We start from the raw sequence: 14,803 nt of genomic DNA on the forward strand, positions 1-14,803 counted from the left end.
TTCAAGTAAATCCTCAACTGAGTCTGACAGTTTGTACATAAATGTTGGGAGAAACAATCATACAAATGGGTTGTTTTAGAGTAGGACTCAGTTACGTATAATTCTTCATCCAGTATGAACAATCCACCGGAAAGTAATGCAATTTCTCCTGCAACTCCTTCTGTGAAGGATTTGGTGAAGGTTTTGTATGGAGGAAAAAGGTTTGGTAATCCGGTGGATGAAGTTTGGCCTAACCTATTGATTGGCGACATGTAAGTCTTTCGCTTTTTAATATACAAATAACCTTACATTGTTTCCATCTGATGCTATTTTTCTCTTTTCCTTTATTCCGCAGGTCAGTGGCCAATGATCGCTACAGTGTGTGGAAGCTGGGAATCACTCATGTTGTGAATGCAGCTCACGGGAGGATGCACTGTCAGGGCAGTCATGACTTCTACGGCTCCAGTGTGGATTATTATGGAGTGCCTGCTGATGACTCACCGTCCTTTGACCTCTCTAGCTATTTCTTTCCCTCTGCTGAGTATATTCAGAGTGCACTTAACACTGCTGGTGGTAAATACCCATTGTGTTGCTTTATTGTCATTCAGTAGCCTATATCTCAGAGTGTGCCAGGCCAGCCTCTTTGCAAGTCTCTCAATTCATATCGAGAATAAGATCCCCGTATCAGGTTATGCTTAAAGCTCCTTGTAAACCGATTCTTTTTCTTCTTTTTCACCAGGACGTGTGTTTGTCCACTGTGCAGTCGGAGTGAGCAGGTCTGCTTCCCTTGTCCTGGCCTACCTAATGATCCACCACCAATACACCTTACTAGAGGCCATCCATAAGGTCAAAGAGCACAGGTGGATTTTTCCAAACACAGGATTCCTCAAACAGCTTTGTGCTTTGGAGATGAAACTATGCATGAGCAATCCTCTGCACCTCAAAAACAAATAGATGTTCTTACTTCAGAAGAAAGGTTGGTTATTCCTGAAGATAGTATATTCAGGATTCAGAAACTGCAGGTGGAGGGAGATTATACTGTTTCAAGAATGGTATTCAATGGACTGTATTTTCCCTGATTGTTACTTCTATGTTACGCTGCATGTCCACAAGATAAGGACCCTTTTATAAATTATAACTATTATCAATATCAACTCACCCTACGGCAGAATCAATTTTAAGACTGAGACAAAACAACTTTTGATTTAACATTTGTATTATGTTGAAGAAAACATTAATTGTGCTGTGTTTGAGATATAAAAACAAGCATTAAACTTTAATTTCAAAACATGTACACTTATTTTGAAACACCCTGCACAACTTCAGTGCTAATTTTTCACAACGCCTTTACTATCTTGTGTCCACATTTAACATTGACATTCATGACCCTGCATGAAGAAATAGTCAAACATATAATGGCTTAAAGGCGAGGTTAATTTATGGTTATCTTCCATTTAAAAGCTGTAAAGGGGGAGATTGACCTGCAACACAACAGAAAATAGACATTTTCAGCAGTGTGTTGGCCGTTTCATGTGATGTGCAACCAACTACAAAACTTACATTTCTTCCCATTTCAGCATATTTCCTTTGACAAGATATTTATGTCATAGCAGCAAACTAGCTGCATGAAGCTGCAACAGTATACCCATTCCTTAAAAACATTTTGCCCTTAATTACATCCAATTATCGCTGCTTTGCGGATTGATTGATCTCTGTTTGAGGCTTATTAAATTAGAGTCCCACTGCGCTGTGAAAAGCAGAGCCCGTGCTGCACTGTTTGTTGTTGTGCCCTCTGCGACAGTAAGACTACACGCTGGGCTAAGCACTAAATTGGGTAACTGTCCAGTGACGGCTGAAAAACACCTGCTCGCACAGATCATACTGAGCCCGTAGCTCACGGGCTAACTGCTTTAATACAACAAACATTTGGACCAGTAATCGATTCTAAGACGGGGTGGGATTTGGACAGAAAATGTCAACCTTGGACAGAAAGAGAAAAGAATATCTAACCGTGAAAGATCTGCAGAAGCTTTTGGACTCATGCAAACTACACCTCCATGATGTTGATGAAGTCTGGCCAAACATATACATAGGGAATGTGTAAGTATATCTCAAATTTAGAAAATAATGAGTTTTCCTTGCAAGGAAAAATGTGAAAACCTGTTACTTGTAATGTTAAACAGGCTTCATCTTTTACTTAATTCCTTCAAGTTGTTGTGTTATTCTAATGTCAGATTGCAGCCCTCAAACAAGTCTTGAACCTTTTTCTGTCTCTTTGTTCTTGCTAGGGCACTAGCCCAAAACAAGACTGCCTTGCAGAAATTAGGTATAACTCATGTGTTAAACGCTGCACACTCCAAGCGAGGCAGCATAGGGAACCAAAGATTTTATGGCAACGACATTGTGTATTGTGGCATTCCAGCAGATGACTCGACACACTTTGATCTGGATGTTTACTTCCACACGGCAGCGGATTTCATTCATAAAGCTCTGAAGTCCCCTGATGGTAAGACTCCTCAAGACTCCTTTTTCACACAATTATATTTATGCACGGTGAGTTTTAATCCAGAAACTGAAAAGGATTGCTGCAAAAATAATATTGAGTTGTCTTTAAAACTACTTGTCACATCTTTTATTTCGCTACATAACTCCTTAATAAACCCTGCTGTCCTTTCAATGTCACCCCAATGTAATACAGCTATGTAAGTCTATTTTTATCCAGCAGTGATAATAAGGGGTCTTACCTTGCAGAATTTAAGTCTACAATGTGACCATTTCTCCTTTGAAAGTAGTTATCAAGCAGACGAGTTGGGATTAAAGAGACAGTCAAGGACCCGTTTGCAAAGGGACTCTTAAACGAACAAAGGCTATGAATTGTGGGAAGTATTTTTAGCTCACAGCGGGGGGAAAGAAAGTCCACAGCATGAGACGGGCAGCCATGTATGATATTAATAAGACAGAGGCCTCTCACTAATCCCCCTTTCCCCTTCATCTTGTCTGTTCTTCAGGGAAAGTTCTGGTGCACTGCATCATGGGAATGAGCCGCTCTTCGACCTTGGTGTTGGCGTACCTCATGATCCATCGTCGCCTCCCGCTAAAACAGGCTTTGCAGGGGTTGATCCAGAAGAGGGCCATCTACCCCAACAGGAATTTCCTGGCATTGCTGTTGGACCTGGATCTTCAGCTGATGAGAAAAAAGAAAACATGTCAGATACTGTAGTTGAGAGCAGTTTAGCACCTGTCTAGCCACACAGGCTGGTTCATAGATGATGAAGATGCTGTTCAGTCGGCCCAACATCCCTAGACTAAAATCATTTTACTGTTATCGGATTGACATGAAATTAGGTCAGGGTCATGATTGGATTTCTGTCAGACTCAACTGTACTTTGACATTATATAATCCTATCAACATAACTCCACTGCATTTAGCTAACCTACTCAGCCCTCAATTCTTATGAGCATGTAGCTAAATGTTGCCATTTTGACATAATAGCACCTCAGATTAATATGCCAAATGTTAAATTTCTGCTCTGATAACTTTTTTCATTTTCAATGCTTTCAATTCTTGAGCACATGGTGCCGTATTACGTATACAGGTTATTCTAGCTATTAGCATTTTGGTGGAATATGCTAATAACTGATAATAATGGAACTGAGCCAGGCAACAAAGGCCCATTTAAAAAAATGTCTTAACAGGTTGCAGAACACATTAAATGTAATGTGAAGTGGAAATAAGAGACAAGACTGACCGATGGACGCTAATGCTACGGAGACAAGATACACTATGACTTTTTACCTCTTATTCTTGTAAGATGGCCTTTTTCTCAGCACCTCACTTTGTATTACAGCACAATGGACCAAATGTTTTATGGAAAATGTATGAAGCCTACATTAACTTTTTTATGACTAAAAAAGAACATGATTGTTTCTGCAAATGAACATTCAAACTCAAAACAGGAATCAATAAATAGCAGTAGCCTACGCTACAGCACAGCTGTTCTCACCATATACAATCCTGGTTACAAACATTTTATATATGAGTTTGACAGCAACGATTACCACGTGTTATAAATCATTATCTTTCAACCTCACTATCAAAAACATTGTTCACACACACCCACCCACACACACACACACACACACACACACACACACACACACACACACACACACACACACACACATTGGTATCTTCATGGGTATCAAAATGAAAATGAATTATTTTTTAAATGCTATTTATATGTTTTAGCCAAAACTGAATATGTCCATATTGCAGTTTTAAGTGTTATAAATTGCCACGCAGGTTTTTCTGATGATGTGTTGAGATATGATAAACCTTATTTATATCTGTTTTGTTATTTTGGTGTTTTCATTCACAAATGAATGCATATATGTATATATACAGTACAGGCCAAAAGTTTGGACACACCTTTTCATTCAATGCGTTTTCTTTATTTTCACGACTATTTACGTTGTAGATTCTCACTGAAGGCATCAAAACTTTGAAGGGACATATGGAATTATGTACTTAACAAAAAAGTGTGAAATGACTCTTAAATAGGTCTTATATTTTAGATTCCTCAAAGTAGGCACCCTTTGCTTTTTTGACAGCGCTACAAACCCTTGGTGCTCTCTCAATGAACTTCATTAGGGAGTCACCTGAAATGGTTTAGCAAAGAATTCCACATGTGTTCATTAAAAATTTTGATGCCTTCAGTGAGAATCTACATTGTAACTAGTCATAAAAATAAAGGAAACGCATTGAGCGTGTCCAAACTTTTGGCCTGTACTGTATGTATATAGCCTAATGTAAAGTGATCATGAACTTCTGACCTGACCAAACGTCTAGTTGTGGATTTAAACACATTTTGCTGTGGAAAACAAGATTCTCGGTGTCTGTGTCAGATTTAAGCTCACTTACACAGCAGCACTGATCGAATTCTCCAGCAATTGAAAAAAAAAACCTTGCCCTATCCTCCCTGCTGTGCTAGAGGCTCGGGTAACCTTTAAGGAATGCAGAAGATGATGCCAGAATTATTTTGGGATTTTGAGATTCAGATGTTAAAATAGCAAAAATGGTTGTGGTCGGGTAGATTACAGAGGAGAACGCAGACAGTTGTGCTGTCGACCTACATGTTGGTCTTGAACAGAGAGACTTTCATGAGCAGCGTTTCCAGCCAAGGCAAGTGTCTACTAATAATGTGTTATTGTGGATGTGTTGCAGTAAATATGTATAAGTACATTATCAGCCTCTATAAACCATGCTGTATGGATGTATAGTACTGTATACCTTGGTTTGCAAGGAAAACATGTTTATAAAGCACTTAGTAAATGAGTATGCACTGTGATGATACTGCATTGCCTGATGGATTACCACACTTTCTTCTTTTATTAATTTGTTCACAAGACGAGGCGCTTACGAAAGGCTAAAGACGGAAGCGTAATACATAAAACCATAGAGACGAGGCCCTAGAGGAGGTAAAAAGCCATTTTTGTTTGCCCTCCATGTTAACCCTGGGCACTTTCCCATACATAGCATCTTTAATTACACAGAAGTAGAGCAAGAAGGACAGGTTAGCCTAAGGGTGGTGGTGGTGGTGGGGTGGGGGGGAGGGAGGGAGGGGGGCTACAAACGCAGCACTGCAGCCTAACATGTGCACCAGGGAAATCAGTTCTCTGCCCTGACAGTGGGAGGTAGGGAAGAGGTTGTACTTATAGATCAATGAGGAGAAAGAAGAGCCTCCAGGTATGCTGGGCACATGTTGTACTTCCGAGAAGAGACACTTTACCCAGCCGTCAAGACTCTCCCACTCATGTATGGAGCGTATGCTGAGTTTTTTTTATTTGGTACACACATGCTCCTGGTGACACACATGCAGAGACGGATAAAGCCGTCATGATGTTCGAGTGCACCTCCGTATGCCACAGCGAGCTGAACAAAAGGTCACTGAAACAGATTTGGTCTCAATGACTCATCCCTGTGGACACGACAATAAGTCTTGGAACCCACAAGTGCCACATTATGTCTCCATGCATACACACACACACACCCACACACACACACACACACACACACACACACACACACACACACACACACACACACACACACACACACACACACACACACACACACACACACACACACACACACACACACACACACACACACACCAGCAGAATGCAAATAAGAAGCTGGTTTCTTTACTATAACAATGCATACACATCGTTTGTACGTCCTCAGCCTGGAGCAGAATCACACAGCTGCCTAAATGGATGCTAATGTATACAGTACTGCACAGAATAAGTCTCTCTAAAGCCCAGTGTGTAAATTGTAAATGCACAGGTTAGACTTGCCTGCAGGAAATGTAAGGCTGATGTTTATAGGCCTTGAATATCAATTTTCTGTCTCTCTTGACATAAATAAACCCGATACCAAGTGCTACTGAGCTCTAGATGAAATAACGAGAGCATCATAAGGTCATCTAACAATTATGTGTTCTTGTGGTCCTCTGCTGAGTGGAGTGCATTTATTGGCATATTTATAGACCATAGGCCTGTGTACCAGATGTTCTTATTAACGATACTCTATTGTATTTCTCTTCCAGTGTTTTCTAAGATGGGGCTCTCAGTTCAAAAAGCCTATTAAAAGTCATCAGTGGAGGTATTAAGCATTCAAAGGAAAAAAATCACATAATCCCCAAAACCGTGGCTGTGAAAATAGTAGATGAACAAGGTTAAGAGGAAACTTTTCTGACTCCCCCTTTGAAGATGTTAGCACCCGCCCAACCTGCTGCTTAAACTCCCACTGTGTCAGAGAATCATTTGTGGCACTTCTATGCGACAGGTTGTAAAAGCAGAAGTGGAGCATCCAGACATGCCCAGAGGCCTCAGCTGCTTGGCGAGCCCTAAGGGGGCAAACAGCAGGTATGAGACCCCCCCGGCATCAGATCTCCACAGGCTGATGTGGACAAAGACAGGGACCTGCAACCATATGGATGAAGTTCAGCCCAGGATCTATATCGGAGACATGTGAGACCAGAAAAAAAAATTCTTATGATTTCATGCTTTTCAATAAGGCATATTAATAAAGGATATACAAGTTTCACCAATGAAAGGCGTATACATCTGTGAGACAATTAACAATAATTAATATATATATATATATATATTTTTTTTATATCAACACCATCACATTGCCACCAACTCAGTTGCCCTCAGATTTATGGAGCTATGGAGTTTCAGCTCATTACTTTGTTGTTTTTGGCATGCAATTGTAATTTCACTTACCTATCATAAAGTCACATTCAGCCTTCACAGATTCAGATGTCTTTGGAAGGAGGTTGTTCCAAATAAGTATTTACTGTTGTGTTGTTATTGGTGAACAGAGCCTTTAAAAGTCTACCTTAAAAGACAAAGTAAGCTACTATGTTACACACCAGCCAAAAAGTTTCATGGATTATTGTGGGTCCACTACTTGGTAACTCAGATCGTCTCCTAATTCATTCATTCACAGTTTATCAATTTTCTTTAACGCTTCAATAAACGTTATACAGCATCTTCTATCTTCTTCGAATAATGTTATTCTAGATAAGCATTCCGTATGCTCATAAGTATGTTTTACTACCATGAACTCTGCTCATAGAAATAACAGATAATTGTGCTTTTTCTCTTTCAGGTACGCAGCCAAAGACAAGAGGACCCTCCAGGCTCACCACATCACCCATGTACTGAACGCTGCCGATGGGAAGTTTAACGTGAACACGGGCCCCAGCTTCTACCGGGACACAAAAATCACTTATCATGGGGTGGAAGCTTTTGACATGCCGTCCTTTAACTTGAGTCCCTTCTTTTACCCAGCGGCCAATTTTATCAAGAACGCTTTGAGCTCACCCACAGGTGAGTGCTGTCATCATGCTTGAGGTATTTCTCATCATTCTTTCACCTTAACTTGGAGAATACTTTTTTCTCTCCCACTCTCTCTCTCTCCTGCAAGGCAAAGTACAAAAACATTTGTCAGTCAATTCCCATTAGAGCAGCCCCCAGTTGTATCAGTCATTAAAATGCAAATCAAACACTAAACATAATATCAAGCTAATATCTTTCCCCCATGGTAATCTTCTCATAAGCCCAGACCTTGGCCAGGAAAATTGGTTTTAAATGGATTGCCCTGGTAATTTGTAAGCAACACTTTTATTGGACATGGAAATTACACAATTATGTTTGTGGCCTGTGCCTGCCTGGCCTGTTATGCAAAGTGAAGTCGGTATCTGACATGACAGTAATAAGACGAGGCCTCCTCATTCACATGCTGGCTGATCGGGGGCTCCAGTGTGTGGCGGGGCCTACAGTAATCCCCGGCGGAAATGCACAGACGCCAAGACAGTTCAATTACGCGCTCCTATGCACCCTAATCCTCAGGCCCGATAAGGAAACAAGGGATTACCGTGTGTAGAAACATTTGTTGCAACATTGTTGAAAACTTTTTAGTCGGGAGTTAGAAGGACTCCTCTCTCTGTGATGGTTTTTAATCCACAGAGGGGGGTGAGAAATTAGAATAAAGTTCATCACAATAATCCAGTGGTTGCATGGTTGTAAATACAGAAAAGGAGCTGAAAGAGGATAGTGAAGCTCTGGTCTGATCCACAGCATGTTGAGTCTTTGTTTTCTGTTTATTTTGGCTTATTCGCAGGCAAAGTGTTTGTCCACTGTGCCATGGGGCTGAGCCGTTCGTCCACCTTGGTTCTGGCCTACCTGATAATCCACCAGGACATGACGCTAGTGGACGCGCTTAAAGCCATCAGCGCCAACAGGAACGTGTCACCCAACCAAGGCTTCCTGGAGCAGCTCAGAGAGCTGGACAAACAGCTGCACTGCCAGGTTCCCTCCAGGAGCTGAAGCGTCAACAGGCGAACTTGAGATCAACTCCACAAATTTGATTTACGCCTCTTATCAGTGTCAGTGGTATTAGTTTGAAGTAGATATTACAATCAATATATGGATGTTAAAAAACAAGTTCTTATTGTCTTTTTGTTGTTTGTTCAATTCCATTTTTGTGAAGAAATTAAAGTGAATTATATTAAAGGCTTTTTATCTCTCTTCAGTTAAGGGCTGGGTGTTGGCAAGGACTTACGATGCGCATCACGATACAAGAGTCATGATATGATACATCACAATTCATTGCAATACTATGCATCTTGTGATATATTGCGATATTTCACATAGTTCACTGAAAATGTAGAAACAGAGCTGTGCTGTGTTTCTTATGGGTGGTCTTAGTAAATCACATCGCATTATATTGATAATTCAGCAGACAAATTGAGTCAAAACGATTTAATTCAACACATTGATTCAAATTCAGAACCGGGCAATCTCGAGTCAACTACGAACTGCAACATCAGAAGTGGAGGTTGTAGTTCATAACCCGTTTAAAACAGATTTCTTTTTAATAAAATATCTATTTCTGGAGCTAACATTAAGACACAAATATCAGCCCTACACCCGCATTGTCCCTTATTTTCCCATATGTTGTCCAAACTGATGTGCTCTCACTGTGCAACAATAATCCCTCGCCATGTTTCGAATGACTCACTCTACTACAACTGTAAACACTGCTGTGATTCTGTGCTTGAATTTGTTGCCACGTGAGCACCCTGACTTCTTTCACAGTCATCTGAGGAATAAATAGCCCACTCTGGCATCTTCAGCTGTCTGGTTCCAGCAGGGTCTCAGCCCCAAAACAACACTCTGCTCGGATGGAAAACAGACCGGGCTAGCACCAGTAAGGTTTAGAGTTCATTGTGGTTCCTTTTCCGAAAGCCCACAGGAAGGAAAAACAACAGCAATAATTTCACATCCGGAAACAAAAATTATTGGAGGAAATGATCTGTTACATGTGCGTTTAATGGAATCTAATGTGTGATAATTCTACAACAGCAGTATAGTGTGGGAGATGCAGATATGGGCCCAGAGGAGGAGCCATCAGAGTATCAGACACCGCCCACCTGCGATCTGCTCGGCCTTCTGCTGAAGAACAGACGCCCCACCGGAGCTGTCAACGAGGTTTGGCCCAACCTCTACATCGGAAACGCGTAAGTGTCATTCTCACTTCAGGGCCCCCACTGCAATATGGTGATCTGATTTGCAAAACTGTTGCTGCAAACAAGTCCTGTATTTGGCCAACTGATTGGACACATATAAAAACCTGTACATTTGAGTCACCAGTGATGCATTTTGCAAAACATATGCCTGCAAGAGCTGGCCACAGGCGAGAGAAAAATAGATAAATGGAGGCTGCATTCCCTGTTTCATCATCTCTTGTGCTGTTGACAGGGCCACAGCTCGACATAAAGCCCTGTTAGTGGATTTGGGAATAACACATGTGGTGAATGCTGCAGATGGCCCCCAGCACATTGACACTGGGCCACATTTCTACAAAGACACTGGCATACAGTATCATGGAGTAGAGGCACCAGACTCTAAGGATTTTGACTTGAGCCCATTCTTCACTGAAACGGCTGATTTCATTCACGGGGCACTGATTCAGAAAGGTACATTCAGTCCATTTGAGAGCCACATGGGGGAAAAAACACAGAAACTCACTGGGTCAGGGGCGTAATAATGCATTCCATGATATAGCAAAATATATCGTGAATTGTAATGTTTGAGTTTGAGAAAATATGACCCAAAAAACACATTCTGTTTTGTTTAGTTTGCATTTATTGCTTGACAGAGGGAGTAAATAAAAATCAATTAGGACACAAAACTGTTTTAACGTAACTGTTTCTGTAATTTTTTTAAATGAAAATGTGGCTATAAATTGAGTAAATTTTTATTTTGTTTAACATAATGTTACATGGATGGATAACGATCTTTATTTATCTAAAATAATCTATTTTTGAAACAAAATATACAAGACATATCATTTTAAACGTATAAAGAACTTTGGCCTAAGAATTTACTCAAATCTTGTCAGCATGTTTACATATCCTTTGCAATGAGTCACATTATGTTATAGTGTGCATGCCTTCTATAGGCACAGCTGACATGTCAAGTCATGCCATCTCTTGTCCGTGTTGCAGGTAAGGTGCTTATCCACTGTGCAAGAGGAATCAGCCGCTCGGGCGCTCTATCACTGGCCTTCCTCATGATCAAAGAAAGACTTACCCTGGTGGAGGCTGTGGAGGCCGTTCGCAGGCACAGAAACATTCTTCCAAACGTTGGATTTCTCAATCAACTCTGTCACCTGGACTCTACATTGGCCCTGCAGCGGAAAACAGCAAAACATCAAGAAAAAGATAAATAAATCATTGGGAGAGAATTTCCTCCAATGACGATTTTTAAATTTTAAAGAACGTTGGCCTGTAGTGCTGAATATTTTTTTTATGTATTAAATACAATACACTTGCTCTTAACATTTCAACATTTTGTAAAACAGAGGTGTATGACCTGTCCAACTTGAGATTTGACTTCCTAAAGCCCTTGACACAAGACTTTAAGCTGTCATATTTTGACCTGGTAAAATCCTGAACAACAGTCTTTGCATAGCCACACAGCTTGAATATCTACATTATATTTGATTTACATTAAATCATTTGCAGATGTCGAAAGGAGACAGACTTCACTTGAACTATAGTCTTGAATGACTTGTGAACTTGTTTCCATATTGTACAGTAATGATTTGAAACCAGTGTCTTTCTGTAATGTTAGAGAAAAATACATCAGAACAATGTTAAACAGTGCAACCAATGTGCATTTGGAAACAGTCAGCAAAATTGTCAACCATACATGAGTGGTAGTTAAAGAGCTGGAACAGTACATACCGTAACTTAAAGCTTACAGCAGAATCACTATCAAAGAGGCCATTAAAACAAATGTAGCACAACTGCCAGAAAACTCTGCTGCACTTAAACAACACAAAGACAGCGTATGCCTATAAATAAACAATGTTCCATTATAAATTCACATTTCTAAAAAAAATACTGTGTCTTAACGGCTGCAATCCAGCATCGTACAGTTAAAACTATGATGTCTAAAGACGCTTGATACAAGATGATAAAAATATGCCGGCATGCTTCTGGAGGGTGTACACAGATTCAGGTCAGACTTTGAAAAGAGATGAAACGCTGAAGCCATCTTAATAAGAGATGCTCTCCAGAGCGCACTGGGAGCATGAGAGAGAGATGCTGTCAAAATAAAAGGAATTGGATATCACAGGTTTAATGATTTCACTGTCAGAGTGAATGATGGCGAGGTATGAAGATATGAGGGGGAAAATAAAGGAGTCTGATGGTGTGAAAACTATGTGTGACATGTTAGCAGCACAGTCTGCAATACAGTCATCATCATGCTCTCACTTTGGGGGCCTGCATTTAGATCACAGCATGGACCGTGCACATCATGTAACAGGGAATCAAAGACATGTGCCATCCCGTGAATAAAAAACCCTTCATCTATCTAACAGTCTGACACATTTCAGTTCTCTTTTGGGCCCCCAGAGAGGTTCCAGAAAACCCAGAACATCCTTAAAGGGTGTTGCGGGGCAGCGCTTACACGGTTTCTCCCGGCGACTGAAGATATATGCAGAAAGGCTAAGAGAGAATGACACAATTTCAAGGAGTCGCTGGTACGGCTGAGCAAAAAAAGCTCAGAGTGTCCTGTTCACTCCAGTGAATATGGGTATCCTTTGGCAAGTGCAAAGTTTGGATAAGCACGGCTTTCTGCCAGCAGTGGAGATTAAAGTTGTGTGTTTAGAAGTGGATGTCAGGGACCCATTGGCTGGGTGGAAGTTTTTAAGTCCCCACAGGCAAAGGAACGTGGCAGCTAAGGTCAGGGGCCCAGCACATCACACATAGCCCTAAAAATATCCCCTGCATTTGATGGCCGTCACAGAGTGGTTATACAATTTGTGCCCTGCTAGAATTAAACCGTATCATGTTCTGCCTTTAAGGGGCTGCTTCACAACAAGCTGCCCAGATGACGAAAACAGGGGTGTAACAGACTGTAATCTCTGGGTGAGTGATATTGGTGATGCATGTTAAAAAAAAATATTTAAGATAAACATCCCAACACAAAACCGTACTTTTTCATGATTGTTAAAGGAGTATAGTGGTAACGTTGGGTGAAAAAAAAGCAAGGGTGGTTTTTCTTTCCCTCCCTCTTAAGCTTATAAATCATGTGTGAAAGGAAGCCACAGTGAGAAAAAATGGCTTCTCACAAGTCAAAGACTTGCACCAAGATAAATGTTACAAAGGCAGCAGCCGAGGAATCCAGTTCAGCGGATGAATATGTCACACCTGGGGGCTATGAGCTTGAGAAAATCCTCAACCGTGGGAGTGTGGCTTACACTCACGTCAACGAGGTCTGGCCTAATGTCTACATCGGGGACGAGTAAGTTAAAAAAAAAGTATTAAATTACTAAAGAAAATTGAGGATTTAAATGATATTCACACTGGCTTCTTGCAGGCAGACGGCAAAGGACAAGCATAATTTGAAGAGTCTGGGGATTACGCACATCTTCAATGCAGCAGAGGGAACATGGAACAATGTGGACACTGGAGCTGGTTACTACAGTGATATGGACATAGTCTACTATGGTGTTGTAGCCGAGGACGTCCAAACTTTTGACCTCAGCCAGTACTTCTTCTCCGCCGCCCAGTTTATACAGAACACACTGAGCAATCCTCAGAGTAAGACAACACACAGATAAAGATGCCTTTACAACTATATACTGTATATCACTGGTTGACTATACTTGTTTATTTCCATCTTGTTTGTGGAGCTCAAAGAAATGAAGGACTGCAGACTTTGCTGTGGACAGTTTTCATAAGGACTGTTGAGGCCTGTGCATTATCTACATCTATTCAGGAATTGTATTTATTATTTGAGTACCACAAAATAAAAAGCATTAATCTTATTGATGACCCTAATCCCAAATTTCCATCATGGTTACATACCACACTGAGAAAATTGAAATTATTTTTTTGTAATTTGGGTAGACTGTGTGTATTTGAAGTAGCTATTCCCTGATTGCGTGAACGATGTCTCCCCAGATAAACTGCTGGTGCACTGTGTGATGGGAAGGAGCCGGTCGGCCACACTATTCCTGGCCTACCTCATGATCTGCGAGAACATGACAGTGGTGGACGCCATCGAGCACGTCAAGACCCACAGGCGGATCATCCCCAACTGGGGCTTCCTGAAGCAGCTGAGGGAGCTGGACATGCAGCTCCTGGAGAAAAGAGAAGGCAGGACAGAGCAGAGCTGACTGTAGGGCCCAGCCGCGTCATCGCAGACCAGTTCAAGCCGGGTTTGTGATTGGAGAAAAAGTTAAAAAATGTATGTAGTAATGTCTCATGGCAAGTTTCAAACCATCAGAGAATAATCCAGGTTAAGTTTCAAGTATTCTGGTGCAAAGACTCAAGTCCACGAGGGCAAGTTGAAGTCATGACAAATGTCTTAATGTAGATAATCTGAATAAGCAAACTGAATGTCAAGATAAGTATTTGAGGCTTATGTTGTCCATGAAAATGAACCTTTTCAATTCAAGTTGTGTTAACCATGTACTTTTATTACCGAGACCAATTTGTTTTAATGCCGACGCCTGATAATGAAAAAATATTCAGTGTGTGCGACCATGCAAAGACCTGCCTGATGTCCCATTTGTTGTTTTACTTATCTTGTATTTTACTAAGTAAAAACTTTAGACGGTATTGTTTTTTCTTTGAGATTTTGTGTTGAGTTTGAAAAGTCGCATTGTCAAGTAAATCAAGTCTCAGACATTCAAGTCCAAGTCAAATTTCCTTTTTTTTTGTTTTGTTTGAAG

At 40.8% G+C, this 14,803-nt stretch overlaps 5 protein-coding genes across 5 annotated transcripts; all 5 read left to right on the forward strand.

The window, feature by feature from the left end:
- Positions 1-114: 114 nt before the first annotated feature.
- LOC307267411 (dual specificity protein phosphatase 13A-like) lies at positions 115-1,032 on the forward strand (the record flags this gene model as incomplete). Its single annotated transcript, XM_080049731.1, has 3 exons — positions 115-251; positions 335-552; positions 719-1,032. 3 exons carry the CDS (start codon positions 115-117, stop codon positions 931-933), a joined length of 570 nt encoding a protein of 189 aa, XP_079905857.1. The 3' UTR covers positions 934-1,032.
- Positions 1,033-1,951: 919 nt separating this feature from the next.
- On the forward strand, positions 1,952-3,206 carry LOC307267081 (dual specificity protein phosphatase 13A; the record flags this gene model as incomplete). Its single annotated transcript, XM_080049288.1, has 3 exons — positions 1,952-2,079; positions 2,268-2,485; positions 2,988-3,206. 3 exons carry the CDS (start codon positions 1,952-1,954, stop codon positions 3,197-3,199), a joined length of 558 nt encoding a protein of 185 aa, XP_079905414.1. The 3' UTR covers positions 3,200-3,206.
- A 3,650-nt stretch (positions 3,207-6,856) lies between these two features.
- LOC307266641 (dual specificity phosphatase 29-like) lies at positions 6,857-8,877 on the forward strand (the record flags this gene model as incomplete). The annotated part of the gene is made up of 3 exons (XM_080048710.1): positions 6,857-7,011; positions 7,658-7,878; positions 8,672-8,877. The coding sequence occupies 3 exons, from the start codon at positions 6,857-6,859 to the stop codon at positions 8,875-8,877; spliced, it is 582 nt and encodes a 193-aa protein (XP_079904836.1).
- Positions 8,878-9,704: 827 nt separating this feature from the next.
- On the forward strand, positions 9,705-11,284 carry LOC307267413 (dual specificity phosphatase 29-like; the record flags this gene model as incomplete). Its single annotated transcript, XM_080049733.1, has 4 exons — positions 9,705-9,760; positions 9,916-10,070; positions 10,312-10,529; positions 11,061-11,284. The coding sequence occupies exons 2-4, from the start codon at positions 9,940-9,942 to the stop codon at positions 11,282-11,284; spliced, it is 573 nt and encodes a 190-aa protein (XP_079905859.1). The 5' UTR covers positions 9,705-9,760; positions 9,916-9,939.
- Positions 11,285-13,183: 1,899 nt separating this feature from the next.
- On the forward strand, positions 13,184-14,245 carry dusp29 (dual specificity phosphatase 29; the record flags this gene model as incomplete). Its single annotated transcript, XM_080049735.1, has 3 exons — positions 13,184-13,368; positions 13,444-13,667; positions 14,031-14,245. 3 exons carry the CDS (start codon positions 13,184-13,186, stop codon positions 14,243-14,245), a joined length of 624 nt encoding a protein of 207 aa, XP_079905861.1.
- Positions 14,246-14,803: the final 558 nt, after the last annotated feature.

Source organism: Ammodytes marinus (genome assembly GCF_949987685.1).
Source record: "Ammodytes marinus genome assembly, chromosome: 20".
Lineage (NCBI taxonomy): Eukaryota > Metazoa > Chordata > Actinopteri > Uranoscopiformes > Ammodytidae > Ammodytes > Ammodytes marinus.